The sequence below is a fragment of the Podospora pseudopauciseta genome (assembly GCF_035222475.1).
Source record: "Podospora pseudopauciseta strain CBS 411.78 chromosome 5 map unlocalized CBS411.78m_5.2, whole genome shotgun sequence".
NCBI lineage: Eukaryota > Fungi > Ascomycota > Sordariomycetes > Sordariales > Podosporaceae > Podospora > Podospora pseudopauciseta.
The window spans coordinates 1,410,280-1,434,832 of NW_026946666.1; the positions used below are offsets into that span (position 1 = coordinate 1,410,280).

The window sequence follows — 24,553 nt, forward strand, 5'->3', positions numbered from 1 at the left end:
ATAGTAGTCGTAGCACACTGATAACCTGCCTGGAAGTTGTCAGCGACACGCGCCTGACACCCAACCCCGCATCACACACCCCCGCTTTTGAATACATGCATGTCAGGAAACAGACCAGTCATTTCATGGCTACATGGGTGTTTCATCTAGCATATAGGCACCTCTACACGGTAACTTCGAGCTCACCGTCACGAGGTTGAAAAGGCCGCAACTCTATGATGGACAGACAATACCTCAACACCACCTCCGAAGAACGGCAGAGATTTGACAGCAGCGTTCAAGAGAGACGGATTCTTGACGTCGTTCAGCCTCTCTTTGCAACTAATCTTCCTTGGAAGTTGGAGGCAGATAGCGACCACGGCAATGGCCTTGCGGAGCAGATCAACGCCCAGACAGCAAAGGAGATGTTTTTACACGAACTCGTCACTGCGGGCCTTTATTTGAGAGAGCTAAAAAGTGCTCTGTCGGTTCGGTCTTTCCGACTATGCCTAGAAACATCATCCGATCTCCTCGCCTTCTTAGAGACACTGGTATGTAACGATATCCTGGGCCAACCGCGGCCTGGTGACACTTCCGGCGCGGATAATACACCTGGTATCCACAAAGACAAGCCTCCTGAGAATGAGCCTGTGCAAGTGGCTGGCGTTCCACTTGTACTCGACTTGGTTGCCAAATGGCTGTTTCAAATACCTGAGCCGAAGCCTATTGCACTTGGACGGACCGAACAACCCACTGTACACCCTCATGATGACATCGGGGCGCTCCAAGATCTTTGCGATGTCAAAAAATATCCAAAACTCGAAATGCTTGGAAGAATTCTCCAGGAGTCAGGCGACAGGGCTTGCCACAAGCTTATCAATTTCCACCAGAGGATGGCCAACTTCCAGGAGGGGGTACGCAAGGCTTGGCATCTCAACAAATGTCTCGCAAACCTCAGGAAGACTGCACCAACTAAGCGTTTTCGACCACCTGCTGCACAACGGATTCCCCGAACAAAGTGGGAGAACATGACGCCGCGCGACCTCTCCAGTCGCCTTTTCGAGAAGCTATACAGTAGCGTTTGTCAGAATCAGGATCACCAGGTCAAGCTTCAGTTGAATGGATTTGACATGGATGGTTTCTTGGCGCCGCCAATACATTTCAACTTGTTCCTCCCTTCCTGCCCTACCAACGACCTTTGGCAAAAATGTCAGTGTAGGGCCATTGTGCCAAGGTAGGTATTTACCATTGCCAATGTCAGGCTGCCCTTATGTGTTGCATGCACTAATACCTTTTGCAAAACAGGAAGGTCAACAGCTTACCCGAAGACGTGGAAATGATTGTCGATCTCTGCGAAGACATTCGGGCCCTTAATGAGAACCACCACCTGCCAACAGTTTTGGCCGTCCATTTTGAGGTTGTTGAGCCCGGTCATCGATACTACCTTTGGCACGACACCAAGTATCAGCTTGATACGCCGCAGCACTTTCAAGATGCCAAGCCAACAATATCTCTGGACTACCTGATTTGCAGCGGCTTCCTTACCGACATACCAGAAGGAGGCGTCTTCGGGATGAACGACAAGGCTGTTCTAGCATTGTCTCTTTCTAGGTGCTTTCTCCATCTGTGGGGTACCAATTGGCTCAAAGACCCTTGGACGGCGGGCAATATACATTTCCTTGCACAGTCCGATGAGATCTGGAATCCTCACCATCCCTTCATTCACTGCTCCCTCGACAATTCCTCGCCCACATCTTCAACTGAGGCTACGATTTCGCTTTTTTCCTTCGCAAAGCTCCTCCTCGAGATTGAAACTGGCACACGCATTGACGTTGACCCCTCCTCAGTAACCCAGGATGAGTTCGAGGACACAATTGTCAGCATTCTTGATTCTAGAGGCGATAGATTTGGAAGAAGAGAGTACAACGCCGCGGTAGATGGATGTTTTCATATCTTCGCATTAGTTAACAAACAGAGCAACGAAGCAGGCGGTGTGGTGGACGAACTGGATATGATGAGAAAGGCCATTTACGACGCGATTGTCGAGCCACTTGAGCAAAATTTCAATCTCATTCCAAACCCGAGCAAAGCGCTTTACGTGAAGAAGCTTCATTTGGAGCGAAAGAGAGGGACGTATGGAGTGGCGACGTTCCAGCCGGAATATCACCAACCCACAAGGAAACGTGGTTCAACAGACTCGACGATGTTCTTTGATGGTGAGATCGTACGCACGGTCGATGAGTATGTACCTCTTTACTATCACCTTGCTAACCCCCCGTTTCCTACCGAACCTGTACGCTTGGACTATCTCGATGGCATGCCTTTCAATATCACAAGGCTATTCCCGCTGTCCTCACAATTACAATACAAGCTAAACCTTTGAATGCAGGCGGGTTGACCGAGCCGCGAAATTCTTCGATTCCATGGACCGATTCCATGCCCAGTTCATACAACCGAGGATCACAAAGAGCAATGGACTACGGCCTGTTAAGATTGCGATATTAGACACCGGGATTGAAGTTGATAATAGCAGCCTTCAAGGTGTGTTGGATAACATCAAGGATTCGAGAAAAGCTTCTGGCTTTCGGGATTGGAGAAGAGGTTCAATCCGCGCAGTTCAATCATTCGTCACGTCTCCAGGAGACGAAAGGGATGTAGTAGGCCACGGCACACATGTAGCGTGGCTTGCTCTCAAGACAGCCCTCAACGTTGAAGTATACATCGCGAAGGTCTCCGCCGGCAAACAGTTCGATGACAACACAGCCGTGGCGAAAGCAATCCATTGGGCCATGGATCAAGAGGTGGACATCATGGTCATGTCATTTGGCTCTGCATATATAGATAAGGGGGTGAGCGACGCCATTGACCGTGCTGTAACCACTCGACCGCACCCAACACTTGTCTTTGCGGCGGCGTCAAACTCGGGGCTCAACAGCCGGCCAACTTTTCCTGCCACCCACGACAAGGTTATTGGTGTATATTCCTTGGATGGATACGGAAACGACAACGGGGGCTTGAACCCGTCTCGACAACCAGGAGGCACTTATTTTGGCACATTAGGTGTCGGAATAGAGATGCTGTGGAACAACAAAAAGGAGGCCCGATCCGGAAGCTCATATGCTGCGCCAATCGCCGCTGGTATCGCCGCGAATTGTCTGGTTTGGCTGGAACACATGCTTAAGAAGGGGTACTTCAGCCAGGACCAGTACATGTGGCTAAGGACGATTGAGGGGATGCGTTATATGCTCAGGAAGCAGGCTATGGGCTCTAACGGCGATAGAGTGGGGATACTATCATTGGCCCCATGGGTACTTTGGAGGCGTGATCTTACTGATGTAGAGGTGTGTACTATTTTGAAGGAAGGCATGCCGCTTTTTCGATAGCCTCATGGGACTTTTAGAATCGTTGAAACACAAGGTAATGAAGGGGAGCGGGGTTTCTCCGTTGTTACGGTAAGGTATTTAAGCTGCGCTTAATTGATCAAAGTCTGAGGCGGGTTAATGGAAAATTGCTTCATTGTGGAACAAGTCAGATGAAGAACTGGAACATGTTGAAGCGAAGAGTTCATTGCGCAGGGATACCGCAGAAAGACACGAGAACCTACGAACAATATTGTATCGAAGTGTCGATGTATCGGGCAGAACCTTACCTATCAGTCCTCAAACTCCCTAGCAACCGCCCATTGAACCCCATCCGAATCCTCAAGAACCTCAACCTCATCTTCCTCACCCACAAAATCATCCACCGACTCCACCTTCCACTCTTGCACATCCTCCCTCTCATCACCCAACATACTCGTCCCCTTCAAACTCAACTCATGTTGCACCCTCCCCCTCGCAAACTTAATCCTCCTCACCTGAAACGCCAGAACAAACTCGCTCGCTGTATCAAAAGCGACACCCTGGAGTCTATTGCTCCCAATTTGCAGCAACGGCTTCACCTCCGCCACTCCCTCCGGCCCCGACACCCCCACTCGTGCATCTACCTCCCGTGTCCTCTCCAACGACACCGATGCCCCCCTGGCAATCTTGACACCAGTAACGATATACACCGGCGCGCGGTATCTTCTCTCCGTCAAATACCCCTTTACATCATCCTGCTCCGACACCCGCTGTATATACTCCTCCGTCGCGACAAACTCCCCTGTTTCGAGCTCTGGGACTTGTATCACGTCGTTGGAGCCGCGCTCGAGGAATAAACCGAGGTCGGCGCCCATCGGAAGGTTGAGGCCGGCGAGGAGGGTGGTCCAAAGGCCGAAGCGGCCGGTGAGGAGGTCTTTCCGCGTGGAGGAGAAGGAAGTTACTGTTGTTGGGGGTAGCAGGTCGTCGGGGTTGATGGGGAGTCGCGATTTTCGGTTTAGGGGTATCAAGTCCGGGCTGAGGGGGTCGGGGAGGATGTCGCCGAGGCGGAGGGAGGAGGGGGAGGTGGTGAAGTTGGGGGCTAAGATGTAGGCTTTTTTTGCCATTGGTGCGGTGGGAATGGTAACGGTGAGGGAAAGTTAGTTGGAATGGAGGTGATAAGGGGGGGGGGGGGCGCGGTAGAGCGTTTGTTGTGAGGAATCTTGACGGTGAAATCGTTTGGTGCGGGGTGTTTTCTCGTCAGCTTTGGGGCTTACACCAATGGCGCTGTATGCCGAGCCCGGCTGAGCTTCAGGTCCAGCTTCGCGACAAGTCATGGTCGGGGATGGATGAATGGCCAGTAATTGACGGCTAGCCATTCTTGACCTGAACGATGTAGGTACTCATCATCCCCTCAGCTGAGTTCCGAGGCAAACCAGACCAGGCGATCATATTTGCGTGCTTATTTAATAATGCACGGGAGAGCTAGTCTTGGCTCCTAAAGGCTAAGGCAGCGGACAGCTGTTACACCGAGCTTGCTGTAATACTGCTTATTCTCGATATTAGCCTCGGACTTATGGTTTCAAGTTTGTTACCTCCTGTGTTACTGTCGTTAGATACTCGCCATGCTTGGATAATTGCGCTTATGATCAAGATGAGCGACCATCTCTCCGAGATCATCATGGTGATCGCTGTTTTGGCAGAGAGATACCATTTACAGCGACACCGTGTGGCTTGCAGTCTTACACCAAGAGGTAGAGAAGATTTCGAAGCCATTAAAAATAGCAAAAGATCAGAAATATAGAGAGAATGGAGATCACGATGCTGTCAATGCAAAGTATAAAGGCTTATGGTTCTCCATCCCGTCCTTTCGTCTCTCATCATCACCATCTTCCTCACCACCAGCTCATTCATCAACCCAGCTTTGACAACCACTTCTCAAGACACCCCAAGAAAACCGCCTCAACCAATCTCAAAATGAAGTTCTTCACCACCCTCCTCTCCATGGTAACCCTCACCTCCGCCGCCGCAGTAAACTACGACTTTTACGCCCCTGTCAACGCCCTTGCCAAACGTGAAGCCGCCGCAACCCTCAGCTTCGACCCTGCCCACGACCCCCTCTCCGCCCGCGGTGACGAAGACGTCAACATCATCACCGCTTCTCTCGACGACGGAGCCGAAAAGGTTGAAATCATCGTCGACGGTGTTTCCCAGGGGTATCTGATCGTCAGCCCTGGTGGCGATGGTAACCCCACCCCCTTTTTACCCCCTTAAACTTCCAAATGAAACTAACCCACCCCTCCCACAGTCCAAGGCTTCGACGGCAACGGCACCTTGGTCGACCTCGACGCCGTCCTCGCCGCTCGTGACGTCGAGCACGTTGACAAGCGCGCTCTTGGCTGGCTCCAGGTTCTGGCTAGACTTGCTCCCATCATCACAAAGTTTGGCCAACGGGTTGTCAACTGGTTGAGGTGTGTTGGTGCTTGGAGTTTGATTTTGGATTGTGCTCCCAAGGTACGAACCCCCGGTGGTGTACGTTGAGATGTGATTGCTGACAGTTTGGATTTTTACCTAGCTCATCAACTGCGCTACTTATGGCAAGGCACCTTGGGAGTGCATTGCTGGGATTAACTGCATTGGAAAGGCTGCTAGGAACTGCTAAACAGACTGTCGAGGTTGCTCTGGAGGGAGACTGAGACTTGTGGGCGAGGTGTCATGAGGTGGTTGCTTGGATGGTTGGACTGCGTGGTTTTGTTAGTTGTCTTTGGCTTCGCTGTGTGTTTATGATATTCTTCAGGCCGGTGGTGCGGTGGCATGGTCTAAGAAATGTCAGCTGAGTGAGTTGAAAACAGCTTATCGTTGTGATGCCATACCGGTCCTTCATCTTGTGAGATGGGCTGCCCAATCAGTGCTTTTCCCCTCTTGTGACTGAGACCTTTTCATTGGGGAAGAGCACAGCCACACCTCGATCGTGAGCGTTAGCCCCGTATTCAGGGGCCAGTAAGCAGGGGTAATGTTTCCCCGCTGGAACACAGATATTCTTTGAAGAAGACTTATCGCTTTGAAAGCTTTCCACATCCTCAAAGCAAACAAAGCAAGATCACTTCAGAAGACATCATGAAGAAGCTATTCCGAAAGCTCAAGGACAAAAAACCCAGTGGCAATGACCAGGGTCTCTTGGAGACAACCTCTCTCCGGGAAGCTCTCCCCTCCATTGCTCAAGACATCACACCGCCTGCTCCCATCCAAACTCCGGTCGCTCAACCATCACCCCCTACAACTACAGCGCCACCCATAGAAGTCCTCCCATCAAGCAACATCTGTCAAATCTGCTTTCACCTCGACGCAACACACGCCCCTAGAGATGGCAACCTCAACACCAAAGACCCTTCCTGGGCCGAACTCGAGTACAATCTCCCACCGGACACACATGCCGCCAAACTTGTCCCCAAATCAGAGGATCTCATCAATTCGGCAAACGGCGGCTGCATGCACTGTTTCATCGTGCGCACAGCGTTGAATGCCATCCATCCAGGCTGGGAGAATGAAAAGACCATCCTCCACATTTTCCTGGCGCCTGGTGTTCCCGTGGTGGTGCGACTAGAGTTTGGAAGCTTGATCACGACGCATATGAGCCGAGAGGAGGCGTTGCAGACTTATGGCTTTGATGTCCCGGTCAAGTTCACGGTCACTGTTCGTGATGCTGAGAAGCCCAGTGTTGATGTCGAGATTTATCGACCACTTTCGCCCAGCCCCTCTGGAGGCTCTGGCGCCCCTGGACCAGGTAAATACCCCTCTTCCCCATATTGTCAAAAGCTTTTTCTGTTCTGTTTGCCGATTCATCGTGTGTTAGGCTTCGACTTGTCATCCCTTGTACGGCACGTCGGCTTCGGCGAGGAGATCCCACAGTGTGCCGGTAATGAGGACTCGTTAAATTTCATCAACAAACGAGTGAACGAGTGCATCACATCCCATAGCTGTGAAGGCAACAACAAGCTGCTTCCACAGTTGCCTAGCCGGGTGATCTGGCTTCAGGCGCACACGCCGAGCCATATTCAGCTTGTTGAGCCCACTGGAATCCGCGCCAAGTACATAGCTCTCAGTTACTGCTGGGGTTCCGTCTCGCCAGATACCTATCTCACTGATGCACGCAACCTGGAGTCAAGAAAAGCAGGGATCAACTACGATGAGCTTCCGCCGCTTCTGCAAGACGTTGTAACGTGTGTCCGCGCCCTCGGCATCGAGTATCTGTGGGTTGACCGGCTGTGTATCGTCCAAGGCGATGATGGTGACTTTTCCACGCAGGCACCCAAGATGGGTGACATCTACGGGGATGCCACACTCACCATCGCAGCCGCCTCTGGGGAGTCTGAAAATGATCGCATTCTTCTTGAAAGAGACACCAAGGCCGGCCCGTTCTCGCTTGACCTAAAGCTCAAGGGCATGGGTACGCTAACGCTGAAGGTCCGTCGACGAACGCACAAGCTTGAAACCGAATATGTGGGAGGAGACTATGGTCGGGTGTCAACACGGGCCTGGATCTGGCAGGAACGTCTTCTCTCGTCTCGCACCGTGTTCTTCACCCCCCGTGCTCTCAAGTTTGAATGCCATCACCACTCGGTTTGGCAAGGTTATGCCCCTGGCGTTGTTGGAAACTCGTGGTCAACACACGTCGAGTTGGCCTCCAGCTCACACAACGCATGGCTACGGTTGCTCATCGAGTTTATGAAGCGCAACATCACCAACGCATCGGACCGGCTGCCCGCCATCGAATCCGTCATGAAGCGAATCGCAGTCAAGACCGGTTGGAGCCCTTTTTGGGGCGTCTTCGAAGAGAAGCTTGTCGAAAGCCTTGGCTGGAGCGCCATAGACCTGAAAACATCTTCGGGGCAGGCTAGCTGCCGTATGAATCCAGGACACTATGCTCCGACGTGGAGTTGGGCGAGCGTTGATGGTGAGATTACGTATATCCATGTGTTGACCGACCAGCACTACGCGCCCCTGCACCAGGTTGATCCCCTCATGTACGAACTGCAATGTCGAGATCTTGATCGTGCCACTGGCGCTATTACAATGGTCGGAAGCTATCTCATTGGCGGCATTCGATGTACCATCGAGCCGAACGCATCGTACAGCGAAGAGAGTGAGATGACCCGTGAGGTGGGCAAATACCGCTACACCCACAACGTCCGGGTATCTGGACAGCATCCGGACTTCCTCTTCAATCCTGATGTCCCATTGATGTCGGTGGAGGGTGACCCAAATCAGCCATACTCGGGCTCGGCGGTAAGAGCGCCGTACGGGGTCGACGATCCAACAGAGGAATGGACCGGAAATTGTTTGGTTTTGTTGGTTGCGAGACGAAACAAAAGGTCGCTGGCTCTTCTGCTGGGAGCTTCGCTGAGAAATATCGATGGAGCGGCGTGGGAACGTATTGGACTATCCACCTCGATTGATGTGTCTGTCTGGGACGAGGAACATGTCAAGACGGGGCTGATTAGGGTTGTATGAGTGTGACGGAGAGGGCTCTGTACAACGAACTGCATTCGGCTGGCTTCTTCTGGGGTGCTCGTACTGGCCGATTTGTGAGTCACTTACAAATGATCAACATCAAATACTGGAAAAGGTGGACTCACCAAAACAATGACCCGATTGTGATTTTCAACCGAGCCGCGGATGAGTCAACGGAGGTGGTTTATAAGAGAGAGCCTCTGGAAACAAAACAACGAGAGATTTTAGTGAAATGGCGGAATCCAGCAGAGCGAGGTAGGTAGAGTGTAATAAGGCGGGCAGGGCAGGAGCAACATTGACAATAGAAGCATATCGCAACAAAGAGCCGCTGCAGCCTTGACATGCAGCCTGCCTTGTGAACTACTACTCTGGCACGTAATGACTCGTCTTTTTCTGTCCACTGTCTGACAGTAACTCGCCACCTGGAGCGAAAGCTGAGGAGTGAATTTGAAGGACCAGTGCCCAACACCAAACAACACCTTCTTCCCCTCGCGCTTGCCCTTCACCCAACTTTTCCACGCTAACACGCCGCTTCGAGACAACTAAGTCTAGCAAAGAACATGATATCTCCGGTTCAGGCACCATCTCAGGCTCATGGCATCGGTCTTCGCCGTCTGCCCGCTGAGCTTCGGTACCAGATCTATCGTCCAGTTTGGGAGCCGCGGGTCATCTTTCTGGGAGACAAAACATGCTACGACTTCCCTGACAACCTGCCAGGTAGATCGCGATGCGACACGCAAAGACCACCAGTTACATTTCACATCAGCCACGAGGCCCGAGAGGAAACGCTGAGACACTATCACAAGTATTCTATCATCGCGCATGACTCACATTGATAGTTTGCGTTGTGCCTTTCATTGGCACCCTGACCTTCATGATTCAACATTAGACTTTACTTGGCTTTATAAACCGGCTCCCGGCGTTGCCACCGTGACATTCATATGACCTTGTATTTGCATATACGTCATATTTCCGCATTTGAACCATGCTACCGCCAAGGAAGTCAAACCACCAGCGACCGGTGCTCTCTCAGCAATTAGACCTCACAGGACAGTCTAGCCTGCCGTCTGGTTTCAGGTTTCGTTCCCACCAGTTGAGTTGAGATTGCAGGTTTATCGGGAAACATGGAAGTCTACCATCATCCTGGTGTCGTTCCGCGGATGTTGGCAGCCGCTTCAAGTTATGAAAAGGGGCAAAATGCCTGTCACCTTACATCTATGCTTGGAAGCGAGGCAAGAAACTCTGAGATATTATCATCTGTACAAAACATCAGCAGCAAAACTCGTTGCCCCGAAGATTTCTTTTACTCAATGCGGATACATTAACCCAAATCTCGACATCATGCATCTCACCGTTCCCTTTGGATCAGGCCCTGTGAAAGGGCACATTCAGATTGAAAGACTTAGTCCGGCTACCCTGCGATTGACATTGGGTCGTGCCCTAGTACCAAGTGCAGTACTGAAGTGGTTTGTTGAGAAACCTCAGCTGTTCGTGGGGCTTAAGACCATTGATTTCTGGGTCCGGACCCCGTCTCAAATGTTTGAAAACGGAGTTACGGAACGATACCGAATCTGCTGTGTCCTGCCCTCAACACCACTTACTCCGGTGGTTCATCGAAGAAACATCATTTACAAGCCAGCAGCAGTCGATAGTTGCTTGTGCCCAAATCCCCACTGTCAAAGGCCAATCTGGCACTGGAAATACGACCCTGAAACCAGCTATTGTGTCGCCTCTACCGGCCCTTACATCAGCTCGCAGCACCCGTTTGTTCGCGGAGAGGAAATTAAGCTTCCTGATCCAGACAGCTCCGCCAGGGTTGTGATGCCCTCCATCAGCTTTGATTGGAAAGCCACCCGCGCCCGAGCTTTGCTGCGGGAGACAGACGTGCTCCTCTTTGACCCGGGCGATGGGATGAAGAGGCGTGAATGGGTCATTTGCAAGGTTGTTGATCCATCCGAAATACCCAGCAAACTCGTTATACAGCTGGGCGCCCGATACCTGCTATATTTGGACTGGGATTTGGCCCACTAAGCGACACTTCTTCAACAAAGGGAGATCACAGCCCTAATGGAACAACATCCTGATACAAGTCAATTTCTGACCGAGATGGTTCCTATGTTGGACCATTAGAGCACAACTAGGTACTTCAGGTCCCTGCCACTTGGTCCAGATTGGTATTACACTAAGTACCGTGACTGGGAGTGTTGTAAAGATGTTGCGCATGGTGTCTGCGGTCCTGGGTGGTTGTATGCGGCAGGCCAGAGCTTCCCTTTACAGGGTCTGCATCAAAGCGGTGTGGAAGAGCTTTATCCAAAAACAAGGGAGAACAGGATCCGCAAGGTGATGAAATGCGGGAAGTTATTGACCACGGAGGAAAGGGATGCCAGATTTCTCAAGGGTTTCTACCAATTAATTCACCTGGAAGACCTTGTCAGATGTGCTGGGAAATTGTTCCATCAGTGCGAAGCTGGGAAACTGAATGGTCAACTTGGAAATGGGCACCTTTGTGAATTGTGCTGTCCTTACTCCATTCACGGCGTGTGGAGGCAAGCTATCGAAGAAGCTTACTTCTTAAGAGCTGACGAGTTTGGATCGGATAATACGTCAGATACCAACTCTGAGGCTAGAGGATGAGCCTTGACCTGCTTGAAGGGACAGAGCCTTTAACTAAAAGTATAGCGCGGAGAGAGTGGCAGAAATCATCTACTTTAACTATCCTGAATCTGTTTAAGCGTGGCGTTGACTCCAAAATAGTGAGGTACTGACAAGGCACGCATTTCCTTTCGTTGTGCAGCTTATAGTGACAGGATCCCGCCGTCTGGCAACTCAAAACAGTCTATACGAGCCAGCGTTGACATATCTGCTTTTTTGCATAAGCTTGTGGGCGTGAAGAAGACAAATTAGGATAACATTGCACGGCGGAAGTAACACTAAACTATATCTAAGACTGATGTTAAATGACAGCTGTGCTAACGACTGGAACACGACCACATATTTACCCTTCACGCCCCCGACCAATCTCTCGTCAATGACCGACAAGCATTTATCCTGCACGTCTCCGCCTCCAAGATCACATTCCTCTTTTACTCTATCGCTCACGTTTCGTAGGTTTGTAGGCATTGTCATAAAGGCCCGTCTAACTGATAATCGGGCGAACAGATTCCGTCCACCACCTTGTTAAATGGCAACGAGCCCCCGGCGCAGTCCTGATGGTCTGATCCATTCATCCCAACAAGGCTCGTGAGGAAGGGGAGAACCGCTTCGACAAAACCATCGCTGTAACGAGGCCCATGATCAGTTCTGGATTCATCGGTCAACTCTGACAGAGGGCTTCTGGCATCCAAAAGATCAAGCGCCCTGGTGATAACAACTCCAGCCCGGACGTCCGGTGGTCTGACTTCAAGCAGAGACCACTCACGATCGGCTACACCAGGATCAGCGTCGAACAATAACACCTTGTCTCTATGGAGAACTTCCCGCGCTCTCACTTTGCTCCAATGCGCAACTGCACAGTATATGCTTAATTCCGAACCAGGAATAGGCCTTGGGTCGGACTCCCCGTGGTTGGTGCGCTTGGCCATTCGTGGTTTGTTTGTTGCAGCATTGTTTTGCCACTTCCTCTCCGATGTTGGATTGCGGCAATAGCTTCTACAGCATTGGTCCATCTTGTCGTGTGTCTCCTCAGGATACAAGACAGTATCATGGTAAGTGACGAGTCGAGTTTTGGGTGCATCGGCTGTGCTACAAAGACGGTATCGGGAGGCAAATGAGTCCTTAACATGGTGCTCTGCGGCCCAGAAGTCAATGGTACAAACACGATCTAGGAAGTCGGACGCTCTGGCAGCATGGTTCATAAACCCAGAGGATTCATATTTTGTCCGAAAGCGATATGTAAAGAATATCGAGGGATAGAAGGTCGGATATCGAGGTCTAATTCGTAGTAGCCCAAATTGTCGATGAAAAGGACGTCGACATGTAGATTGATGTATCGGTGTACGATTCTTACGTGTGGCTCCCCTTGAGATCCGTCTGGTCACAATACTTCGCTCCAAAATTCAGGCAGGCAATCTACCTCCAGAATTCCAGTTTAAATACCCCTCCTGAACTCCCGTTTGGATCACAGTATTAGTAAACCCAACCTAGCCCCAATCTCACACCAAGGTGTGGTTCCATTCACGTATTTCGCTAGGTAATTTTCATGAAACTCGACGATAACCGATAACTCTGCTGCGATGGTTTACTGCAATGAAATTCAATCGTACCTTCACGAAGGAGACTTCGAAAACGCCTTGACGTTGTGCATGAGGGCTTTAAGGTCGAATGACCAGATACCGCTCGCTGATCGGGCTCGAATCGAGATCCAAATCGCCGCCATATATCTCTTGACAGGAACTCACGCCGACTACCTGGATGCAAAAGCAAGACTGGAGAGAATGAAGCAAGAACGCCAACTTCCCGAAGCTCAAGATACAGATGCTGAGTAGATTCAAGCTGAAATCCCCCTACGGCTTGGGAGATCTTACATGCAAGCCGGTCGATATGATGCTGCCGGACTCAAGCTATCACAGGCTTTACCAGGGAGTTCAAAGTTGGAAAACTTGCTGGAAGTGGGAAGAGGAATGCTGCATGTTCTGAGTGTTCATTTGTCCTTTGATTCTTGTGTGAATGTGATGACGTTGATGACGATTCCGCAACAGAATCAGGGAGACCACGCCTTTAGTTGAGCAAGGAAGGGGTTCTTGTGTGTTGAAGTCAAACAATCCCAGCATGGCCAACAATTAGACATACGGTCTTTCGCCCTATGAGCGAAGTTCATAATAAGGATTGGAGATACGTTAATTAAAGGAATAATAACATTCACGCTTTCATTAAAGAGTAGGTAGGTATCTAGGTACCTTAGTTAATAGGCTTTTCGAGATAGTCAACATGTGTAGGGTATTAGCATTGACCCAGTACCTTACTCCTATTCATCCTTAGCCACGACTGCATATTAGAGGCTGCATTTAGGTAATATTTATATAGCAACCTAGAACGAATAGCTCAGACGATAAAAATAGTCCAGAGCTTTGCTCAAGGAGTCTATTCGCTACTCTTTATCCTCCAACATCCGAGTCCCTGTTTTCTGGCTATACTATATTTAAGGTTAGTAATATATTACAAAGCCCGGTCACCTTATTATATCGTTCTTACAATCTACAATATTTAGACGTAAAAGGTAATAAGACCCAGAACTATTATGTGGGGAAATAACTATAATATCCCGACTCGGCTTCTTTAAGAAAGCTTGGGGCGCGAGCGGCCCAGCTTTAGAGAGGTTCGATGTTAAGATCGTACCTAATATTAAGGATGTTTTGAGTAATATCGATATTAGCTACGTCGATATTCTTATACGTCTTTATATAATAAATACCTAATAAGAGATTTTAAAACCTATTTTTATAATCTATTATACAAATCCACTAGCGAGGTCTCTTATTAATACACCGTCCGCAAAAGTTCTATCCCTAAAAGTTTCCCCACTTCGGAATTAATACGAGCACATTACCTCTAGAGCAATCTATTCCTGCCCAAGGGTTTATATGACGATTCAACGAAGCCTTTACCTTAATTTGCAAGTCAGATATCTGAATTTAAGCTAACGTTAGTGAATTTAGACAATTCGAAATGAAGCACATTTTTTAAACTAATTTGCAGGGGGGTGAGGTGTCAGAGACAGTGCTGCTCCTAGTTACACACCTTACCCAAGTCCGAAAGCGGCAATACATTTCTCTCGACCAGGAAGAACAACGATGAGAACGAATGCAAGAATGAGCTGTACTTCATACACAGGATAGAGTGGGAAGAACGCAGCTGCGGAAGGTCTACAACGTCACACTGAGAGAGCTGTGGCCAGAGTGGCTGCTCGAAGAAAGTTATGTGGAGCTCGATTTCTTCCAGGCAGTCTCTCAATGTGACGGGATATGGGTGAAGAAGGCAGTCAGATGGGCCGATTACCTGGAGAAGGGTCAAGTTATGCGATTCAAGGACTTGTGGGGAAGTGGGCTCGGTTTGTAGGGAGGTGGGCTCAGCCTCAAGAAATCATGGCATGGCCGAAATCAAACCAAGCCAAACTTTGATCTTTGCCACCAACTATACTCTACGCAACAAACTGTTTTCTGACTACCAGTAAAAGGTGCCCATCCTGACCCTCTCCCTAGTCTACTCAGCGTCCTCGTCCTCATTTTCACTATTCATCGTCGTCTGAGGAAAGGTCCGAAATCTCGGATTCGTCGGCCGACACTTGGTCCTCGATAACCTCGCCCTCGTCATCCCACTCCGCACCCTCACTCAATGCGACATTTCTGCCAGTCAAGACGTCGAACGCTCGCATTTCAATACGTGGAAGCGCATGCGTCAATATCCTCACTATTTTTGGGGCAGCCATCTGTGCCACAAGAACTTGCGCCTGCTTCTCCATATCCGCTTTCAGTTGAAGGAACCCTTCTGTAGAGGAACCGCAACATGTGGCGTGCGCTGCCGAGGTGGTTACAGGTGACTCGTTGGACAGACTGAGGTTGATGAGCATCTCGTTCAGTTTCAGATCGGTGCAATGCTGTGGGGTTCTTAGAACATCGGCACAAATACTGCGCATGCGCAGTCGCAAACGTCGTAGCGTAGTAAGAAGCGCGGCGATACTCGTGCAGACATGGATTCCTTCACCGCGCTCTTGGCTTTGATGCGGTATAAGTCGAGTACCGCATAGATCTAGGTCTAGACTAGTTAGGTTGCTGACCGACAAGAAGGCGCATATTGTAGATAGAAAAAGGTAGTCACGACGTTCTAGGAAACGAAGTAGCGGATGCAGTTCACTGGTGGCTTGGATGCGTAAGATTCGCAGTCTCCGTGATTGTTGGATGATGGCGGCGAGGTAGAGGAGATCGTTATTCAACTCTGTTGTCCAGGTTGCGCGCACAGCGTGTCCATGAGCGCCATTCCAGACATTTACGGCCTGCGGATCATGTCCAGACAGCGGAATAGAGTCCCAGTCTTCAAAGCCTTTCAAATTCAGGTCCAAGGTTTCCACGCTGTTTTTGACTAGACGCAGACTTGATTCAACATACGGAGAAGACAGCAAGCGTCGTAGTATCTTCTGAGTAACGTAAAGATCCCGGAAGCACGCGGTATGGGCAAATTCGCTCCACTGCTTACAGACTGTGAGGCGTGACAGATCCGAGCGAAAATAGGAGGAGCCCACATGATCGAAAATTTGAATCAAGGTTTCGGGGGGAAGTTTGAGGAGTGCCATAGTGTGTCGTGCAAGCGAACGGAGGTGGTGTCAGTGTGTCTGGATCAAGAGACGTACATGTCTTTCCGCGGTTCAAAAACAAAAAAGTGATCGAAGAGTGGGTTTTATTTGCAAGTCAGAGAGCTGACACAAGACCCACTATATGTGTCGCATGCCAGGCAGCCAACAACTGTATCAGTACCGAATCCAGCAGCGCTTGTGGATCTGCGGGGTAAAGTACAGTGTACAAGTCAGAGGAACCCACTCAAGGTTCGTCCACTTATTTAAGGCAGGTTAATAATGTAAGCACAAGTGATTGACCGGCTTTCGATTATGCAAACCGACGTGACGCCCCTAGCCTGCTATTGTCTACCTAGCCTTCCTCAGTCGCATGGCTGCATTACTGTAACGGCCCGCTGTCGCGACCGCATCTTTTAGTTTCACTTCAGCACCACTGGCCTGCTCCCCTCGCCACTCTTCCTCTTCGTTCTGCGCATCCAAAGTTTTTTTTTCCGAGCGTCAGCTTCTATCTGAATGCCGCCAACATCGAGCACAATGGCAAGACCAAGTGAACATTGGTCAGGTTTTGCTGGCCTAGGTTTGGAGTCAGACAAATCTAAGCGAATCAAGCTAGTACTGTCTTCAGCAAACTTTGAGCATCTAAAGAAGTGCGCAATGGACTCGCGGCGCAGACATCAAACGAGCCTACCTCCCGATATTGACTGCGACATAAACCTAACCCAGTTTGCAACGGGTTTCAACAACCTCGTTCTTGAACTTACCTTTTCTGACAACATCTATTGGATTGCTCGGATTCCGTATCGCATCACCGATGACAACACCAAGACCTCGTTGCTGAGCGAGATAGCCACCATGAACATCGTCCGCCAACGTACAAGTATCCCCATACCTCGTATTTTTGAATTTGAGACTTCCATAGACGGACCATTCGGATACCCGTATGTTTTGATGGAGTACTTGGGTGGCCGTCAACTCGATCGTGGGCTGGCAAGATCGATCCCTCGACAATACCATACCAAGGTAGCCAAACAGCTTGCAAATGTGTGCGCGGAACTCCAAAACCTGACCTTTAGTCGCATTGGACGAGTTTGGTGTGGAGAGACCGCGGATCAGCCTGTCGAAGTCATTCCCATGGGGTGGCATCATTCGCCCGGCCCTTTGGAAACCTCGCTAGAATATTTTTACAACCAACGACAAGGGGAAAACCGAGAAATCGTCGCCTTGCATCCGAACAGTGCAGACTGGCTTACGGCATGTTGGGTGCTGAAAACTGCTCTAGCCCACACCGTCATTGAAGATAGAGTCCGAGGCCCATTTCCGCTATGTCATCTTGACCTCCATTTCGGTAACCTTCTCTTCGATGAAGAATACAATCTGACCGGAGTCCTTGATTGGAGCAACGCGCAGGCGGCTCCACTTGAACAGTTGTCTGTCTGTCCAGAACTCGTCATTTTCCCTGGGCTATCTGAGGAGGAGAATCAACCGATCGTGGAGTTCAAGAAGCTTGTTATACAGTTTGTGAAGGAAATGGAGAACGACAAAGCGAAGGAGGAAGAGAAGGGCGAAAGAAAGACGCCGCCCTTGGGTCAGCAGCAGGGGAACATGAAGCAGAGTCAGCATCTTACACCACTTTCCACCTACATGGCCTCTGAAAGTGCCGAACTCATGCATCGTCAATACATGGCTTCACCCAAGGGAAGCCTTTGGGCTGCGAAGAGGGTTGCGAAGCTCATCTACGGGGAGCATATTATTTGGGAACAGCTTAGAGAGGTATATGGTTGCATGCCGCTTCTCTAGGACTCGTGATGCCGTCGTACCTACCTTACTCTTCGTAGCAAACTCTTATCTCGCAAGGTCCGCGCTCTACGATGGGTTGCTTATCTGCTATCGTTTGTGACTATGCCTCTATGGAAATACAAGCTTGGAAGCTATCAGGCTTGACCGACGTTTTTCTAAACTACCTAGGTACTTATTTCCTTTCTTTTCCATCTTGGAGACAGTAACGTATATAAGCGAGTCGTACATATAAGCGAGTCGTACATACAAGCGAGTCGTACATATTGAAATGGTGAGAAAACACACAAACCAACCACAACACCACAAATATACCCTCAACAGGGTATCTGAATGAACACACCTGCGTGACAGTGGCTCGCTCGCAGGCCGCACTCCACGTAGGACAAAGAAAAGACTCTATGGGCTCGCAGGCCACATAATAAGCACCTGATCGGCCTGATCAGAGGGCCAGAATTGCCTGCACGCGTGCAAGGCACAAAATACAAGGAAAATAAAAGTCGATGATCTGTCTAAAATAGAATGTCCGAAGCAGACCGCTTATATACATGACCCCTGAACCCCCGAATCCTCCGAGAGCCCTACTTCCTTACTTAAACCCTCAGGCCTGAGGCCGCACCCCAAACCAATAATCCTTTAAACTATAATATATAAGGGATTAAGTTAATTAAAATTTCTAACCGGAAAGATCGGTCTTTAAGTTTAAAACTAGTAAAGTTTAAAAGGTTTATTATTTAACCGTAGTAACGTTATTAATATTCCTTATAATTTTTATAAGCTTTAAAAGCTAAATTATAATAACGTTAATATTAATTATATTTTTTTAAAAAAAGAAAAGCATTACTTAACTTTATAGCCGCTAATAATAAGTTAAATTAATTTAAGTAAAAGGTAAAATACTTATTCCGTTATTAGTCTTTTAATAAAGTAAAATAAAGTTCTCGACTATTACCGGAAAATAATAATTTTTTAATTAAAACATCGTAAAATTAATAGAACTAAAGAAAATTAATTAGAAGAAAGTTAATACTATAAACTATATTTTTATCGGTAAAGGATAATTAGTCGTTTTAACTCTGTTAACGTGTGGGTACTACTAAGTGCCCTACTTACTGCCCTACAGATTGATATTACAGTAGGCAGTACTGCTGTAAGCAGTAAGGGAACCTCTTAGCCACTGTAGCCCAAGGCCCAGTCAATAGATACCAGAACCTTCTAAAGTGGCTATAAGCTTACGTAGTAAGTTGCCACAATAGTGTGATTTACAGGGCACCTTTGCTGCCGAAGGTTCTATAGATTTCCGTAGGTCTACACTAGACCCACCTAAGCCCACTAAATACCCTAAGTAGTATAGGGGCTTCCGGGGCCTACAGGACCTACAGTAAGCCTACGAAGGCCTATATATAGACCTCTCCTCTCTCTTATAAAATAGTTCTTTTCTTTCTCTCCTTAAGGGACAAAGTTTAAGGTTACGGCTTAAGGCTAATAGGCCAAGGCTAAAAGCAATAAAGGCTATTTTATTCCTTATACCTTACTATATTATAGTGCTTTACCTTCCTTCGGCACTGCCGTCGTATCCTCCCGCTTCCGTTTGCGCACTGCTATATTTTTACAGCAACCCTATATAGGCTCTATATTATAGGCCTATTAGGACTTCGCAGCTAACAAACTCTTTATTAAAATAAAGGTTAGGATTAAAACTAGGCTTCCGTTAGTTAAGAAATTAATTAACTCTTTTAATACTTTTAAAATCGCCGTTAAAAGGTTTAATTACGTAATATTAGTTTAATAAAGGTCGAAAAGTCGTAAAGTCCGGTATAGTATTCGGCCTTACGAGATTAGGTTATTAATAAAAGCGTCGTCTTCGGTTTACTTAATAATTTAAGCGTTAAAAAAGCTTATAACCTATTAGGCTAGTAACCTAAGAAAGTTACTAGCTACGAAAATAAGGCTAAATTAGCTAGAAAATAGTAAACAAATTAGTATTATAGTAGTTAGTTATTAGTTAAAAGGAAAAACAGTAAGTAAATCTATCCCCAAAAGCAAACCGGTGTGGGTCTAGGAAAACCTAGGCCTTTTAGTGCCCCACATAATGTCGGAAGCTCGTTTTCCTCCTCTCCGTACTACCGTAGCCGTGCCCTAACTCTATAAGGTAAGACTACTATTTTCGGTCCTTAAGTAAGGCGGTAGATTTAAAAACGAATTTCGGTAGGTATTAATAGGAAGCTAAGTTTCACGGGGTATATAACGGCTAGTATAGTGTTTGCTATTTTATAGGGTAAAGCTTTTTAAAGTAGGTTATAACGAACCTCTATTTAGAACCTTTAAAAGGAATATTAGTTAAAAGTATTTCTAAATAATTTTAATTCGGTATAGCTAAATAATATATAATAAAATATTTTAATATAAATACTAAATACCGTAAATATAACTTAAATTATATATTGCGGAACTATTTATTTACGCTAGTTAGTTCCTCCGTATATATAAACCCGTGGACCGTGGACCGTTGTTTTATATACGGTTTTCGGTCCGTTCCGTATTAGCCGATACTAGACCGTAGACCGTAAGCCTCGCCGCGGTCTCCGGTCTTTATTTTATTGGTCCGTCTAATTTCCTAAACCGTAAGCCCTACCCGATAGCGCGGTTTAATTTTAATTAATCCTTGTGGCCCTACTGTTTTTTAAAACCGTAATATAATACTTCCCTTCTAGGCCGAAGCCCTTACGGCCTAATCTTTTTCTATTACTAACGATATTATAAATCTTTTCTTTTTTTTTTACTTTACCGCTTACTATATTTAACCGCATATAGAAATATTATTATAAAACTAAATAGTTCTTCGCCCTTACCTCTTAAATCCGCTATTATAGTATTACTATAATACTGTATTTTATTTATTTTACCTCCGGAACTCTTTATATTATAGCTTCCGAGTTTTTACAGTACGCCGAGTACGTATACTATAAAATTCTATATAACAAGTTTAATATTAGCTCCGTCCGTAAATATATTTTCTTTTCCTTCCTATACCGTAATTAACCGTTTAATAGTAACCCGAACGATAAAAAAGTAAAATAGGTTTAAGTGTAAAGAATAAAGGCTTAAAAACTAATTTTCGTAATTAATTACCTAACTTATTTAGGTAAAACGAATATACCGTTCCCTCCGTACCCGCGAGGAGCGTCTTTTCGCGCAGGGTATCTAGGAGGAGGATACTTAAATAATATAGTTTGCCGCTACGGCGCTCTCTGCTTTTTCGTTAAGTATTTCTACGCGGCCGGATATTACTTAAGATACTATTCCGTAGTCTCTTTACGTTCCAGACCTTTCTTTAAGCTTTAATTAGCTTTTCGATCTTTCTTTCGATCCTAGCGTAGTTAGTTTTTCCTTCTTTACTACGTTAAATACTATTAGTAATACGCTTTTTACTTTTTAAAGTACTTAAGGCGTATAGTATTATTTATATTTAGTTTCCTTTATACCTTTTAACTTTATAATATAATATATAGTACGTCGACTATTACGTTAAAGGCGTAGGTTCGATTCTTATCGAGGTTTTAGCTTCGTCTTATAGTATTTAATTATAGGCCGGGGCCGAGTCTTTTTTATTTACTTAAGTTTTAGTCGGTCCGGATATCGTTAGTGGAATTCTTTTTATTTATTTAAATAATTAAAATATATTTATAGTTTCTACGAGTTATTTATAGCCGAATATTTTAATTAGCTAATTAAATATTTTAATTAGCCTTTATTAAACTATAAATTTAATATTTTTTTTATATTATATTTTTTTTTATCCTCCGTTATTACTTATATATTAGCTTTTTTTATATATAGTTCGGGTTTTAAAAGTAAAATATAAAAGGTATATAACTATAAATATATTATATTAAGTAGCTTTAATTCGAATATTATTTCCGATATTTTTCTTTTAACCTTAAATAATTTTACTTTTCTATAGTCTAGCTTCTTACTAAGTCTTTTAATATATAAATTATATATAAAAAGGAATACTATATTTCTTCCTTTAAAGTAAAGTCCTTTAAGTCTTTTAATATTATAGTATTTCCGTATCCTTTCCCTTATAAACTTTAGTTTTTACTTAAGCTTACCGTAAAATATATATATTTTATTTACCTTAACCGTAAGTCCCTACTATAGGTTTATTTTATAGCCGAAATTCGCGAAGAACGGTATAGCTTTAATCGTTTTAATTAATAATATATTATATATTAGCTATACCGTAAGTAATAGTTTAATTTAATTATTTTATTTAAAATTAATATAATTCCGTAAATATTATTTTACGATTTAATTAAACCGTTCCGTTTAACCGTCCGTTTAAAGGTAATAAGCCGAAAACGTTTTATTTATTACCCCTAGCCTTATTATTAATGCTTTTTAAAACTTCGATATAAACTTAATATCGCGGTCTATAATAAATTCCTTTAACTATATATATATTAATATAATATATTATAATATTATATTCGTTAATTATTTTACCGATTAGGTCTCTTTATAAGGTAAAAAGTATACTTACTTAATAAACCTATCGACTACCGTTAATATATTATTATACTTAACGCCGGTTACTATATCTTTAGACTTTAGTAATTTAATAATAAAGTTTATTATAATTAAATTTTATAACCGTTTTACTACCGGTAATAGCTTTAGAAATCTATAAAGTTTATACTTTATAACCTTTATTCTTTCGCATATATAGTATACCTAAATAATTTCTTTAACGTTATCTTTAATTTTTAATTAATTAAAGTATTATTTAATTTTTTTTATAATTTTAACGATACTTATATATTTTTTAAACTTCGATATATAAATTTCTATTATTAATACCGTTTTATTACTTAGCCTTATATACGTTTAATTTTTATACTATAGTCTTTTTTAATTATCTTTTTAAATACCTTACGGCTTTAGCTTTTCCTATTAGTATTATTTTATAATATTATTATTTAACTTCCTTTAATATTTATTAAAAGTAGCTTTTTTATAATATATTACGTAATACTTTATTTATAGCTATAGTAAATACTTAAAAATACTATTTAATATTTCTTTAAATAATAATAGTAACTCTTTAAGTATATTTTTATAATAATTTACTTACCGGCTAAATACGTTTATTTTAGCGTTCTCCGAACCTTTTTTATAGTTAATTTAGAAATTAAATTCCGAAAGAAACTTTAATTATCGTATTTACCGTACGTTAAAAACCTTCGTGGTAGTAAAGTACCGTAGATTTTTATAATTTATATAAACTTATATTTCGTACTTAATACTATTAAAGTATAGCCTTTATTTCTTAAACGCTTCGATAATAAAAAATAGTTTTTTATTGTAAATTAAATAATTTTAATATATTCCCTCGAGCTTCTTTAAAAAGAAAGCTATTAGGTATAGCTTACCGTTATCGTCTCGCTACTTTAACTATTTACCGATCGTATAGTTTAATATATTTATCTCGACTTTAAATAGTCGATTAGGGTTTAATAATTTAAATACCGGGTCCTTTAAAATAGCTTTTTTTAACTCCCGGAAAGCCTATTTCTTTTCCTACCCTTACCGGAACTTTATATCCTTTTTAATTAAATAGTTAAATAGCCTTATAATACTTATATAGCCCCGGATAAATATCCGATAAAAGTTTATAAACTTTAAAAATTCTTTAATATATATTTATAATTATAGTATAGGTTAGTCTTTAATTACTGCGATTTTTTTAGGCTTTATATAAACCTTATTTAGCGATATTAAATATTTTAAATATACTATTTTCTATACGTAAAATTCGCTTTTTTTTTTATTAATTAAAAGTCCGGCTCCGTATAGTACGTCGAATATCTTTCGTACGTGCCGCTTATACTCCTTTAAAGTACGTAAGTAAATAAAAATATTATTAAAATAGTATACTATTGTTTTATTAAAGTACTTTCGTATTATATAATTAATAAAAAATTAGAATGTCGCGAGCGTATTAATTAGCTTAAATAGTATTACGAAATACTCGAAATAACTATAGAGTATATAAAACGCTATTTTTTATTTATTTTTTTTTAATCTATATATAGGTATACCCGATAAATATATTTAAGCGTATAAAGTATTATACCTTTACTAATTAACTCTGTAATTTAAATATTAACGGTAGTAAGTAATTATTTTTTACCGTCTTATTATTTAACTAGCGATAGTCTATATATAATTATAAATTACTATCTTTTTTCGGTATAAAAAATATAAGGTATTTTATTAGCGATATAGACTCCCTAATATATCCTCTTTTTAGATTCTCGTTTAAGTATTTCCGTAGTTCTTTACTTTACTTATTATTAGTATAGTAAACTTTAAATAATTATAGTTTAATTTTTTTTTTTAATTTAATTTTATAGTTTTACGATCCTCGCTTTAAAAACTTTTTTAAGTACTTAGCCGTAAAAGCTAAATATCTTTAATATTTTATTAATACCGCCTTTTTTTTATTTTTCTTTATATTATTATAATAAATATATTTATTAACCTCCGATATTTTTATTAACGTCGTTAACCTTATTTCTTCGATTTTATTATTTATATCGATAAAATATATTATTATTTCCTATATTTCTTACGGTAGTAT

General features: G+C 44.4%; 5 protein-coding genes across 5 annotated transcripts; 3 read left to right on the plus strand and 2 right to left on the minus strand.

The window, feature by feature from the left end:
- Positions 1-72: 72 nt before the first annotated feature.
- Positions 73-3,494, plus strand: QC763_503500 (uncharacterized protein). The gene is made up of 3 exons (XM_062912937.1): positions 73-1,213; positions 1,285-2,220; positions 2,369-3,494. The coding sequence occupies exons 1-3, from the start codon at positions 216-218 to the stop codon at positions 3,360-3,362; spliced, it is 2,928 nt and encodes a 975-aa protein (XP_062764165.1). The 5' UTR covers positions 73-215; the 3' UTR covers positions 3,363-3,494.
- Positions 3,495-3,631: 137 nt separating this feature from the next.
- Positions 3,632-4,444, minus strand: QC763_503510 (uncharacterized protein; the record flags this gene model as incomplete). The annotated part of the gene is made up of 1 exon (XM_062912938.1): positions 3,632-4,444. The coding sequence occupies one exon, from the start codon at positions 4,442-4,444 to the stop codon at positions 3,632-3,634; it is 813 nt and encodes a 270-aa protein (XP_062764166.1).
- Positions 4,445-5,126: 682 nt separating this feature from the next.
- QC763_503515 (uncharacterized protein) lies at positions 5,127-6,151 on the plus strand (the record flags this gene model as incomplete). Its single annotated transcript, XM_062912939.1, has 3 exons — positions 5,127-5,562; positions 5,626-5,831; positions 5,893-6,151. 3 exons carry the CDS (start codon positions 5,127-5,129, stop codon positions 5,977-5,979), a joined length of 729 nt encoding a protein of 242 aa, XP_062764167.1. The 3' UTR covers positions 5,980-6,151.
- A 260-nt stretch (positions 6,152-6,411) lies between these two features.
- Positions 6,412-9,144, plus strand: QC763_503520 (uncharacterized protein). The gene is made up of 2 exons (XM_062912940.1): positions 6,412-7,101; positions 7,171-9,144. The coding sequence occupies exons 1-2, from the start codon at positions 6,435-6,437 to the stop codon at positions 8,826-8,828; spliced, it is 2,325 nt and encodes a 774-aa protein (XP_062764168.1). The 5' UTR covers positions 6,412-6,434; the 3' UTR covers positions 8,829-9,144.
- Positions 9,145-15,054: 5,910 nt separating this feature from the next.
- On the minus strand, positions 15,055-16,113 carry QC763_0083540 (uncharacterized protein; the record flags this gene model as incomplete). Its single annotated transcript, XM_062906157.1, has 1 exon — positions 15,055-16,113. The coding sequence occupies one exon, from the start codon at positions 16,111-16,113 to the stop codon at positions 15,055-15,057; it is 1,059 nt and encodes a 352-aa protein (XP_062764169.1).
- Between the last annotated feature and the right edge of the window lie 8,440 nt (positions 16,114-24,553).

Coding starts and splice junctions, on each gene's coding strand:
- QC763_503500 (XM_062912937.1), top strand. CDS start 216: ATGATGGACAGACAATACCTCAACACCACCTCCGAAGAACGGCAGAGA. Junction 1,214..1,284: donor TGTAGGGCCATTGTGCCAAG/GTAGGTATTTAC, acceptor TTTGCAAAACAG/GAAGGTCAACAGCTTACCCG. Junction 2,221..2,368: donor ATCGTACGCACGGTCGATGA/GTATGTACCTCT, acceptor CTTTGAATGCAG/GCGGGTTGACCGAGCCGCGA.
- QC763_503520 (XM_062912940.1), top strand. CDS start 6,435: ATGAAGAAGCTATTCCGAAAGCTCAAGGACAAAAAACCCAGTGGCAAT. Junction 7,102..7,170: donor CTCTGGCGCCCCTGGACCAG/GTAAATACCCCT, acceptor ATCGTGTGTTAG/GCTTCGACTTGTCATCCCTT.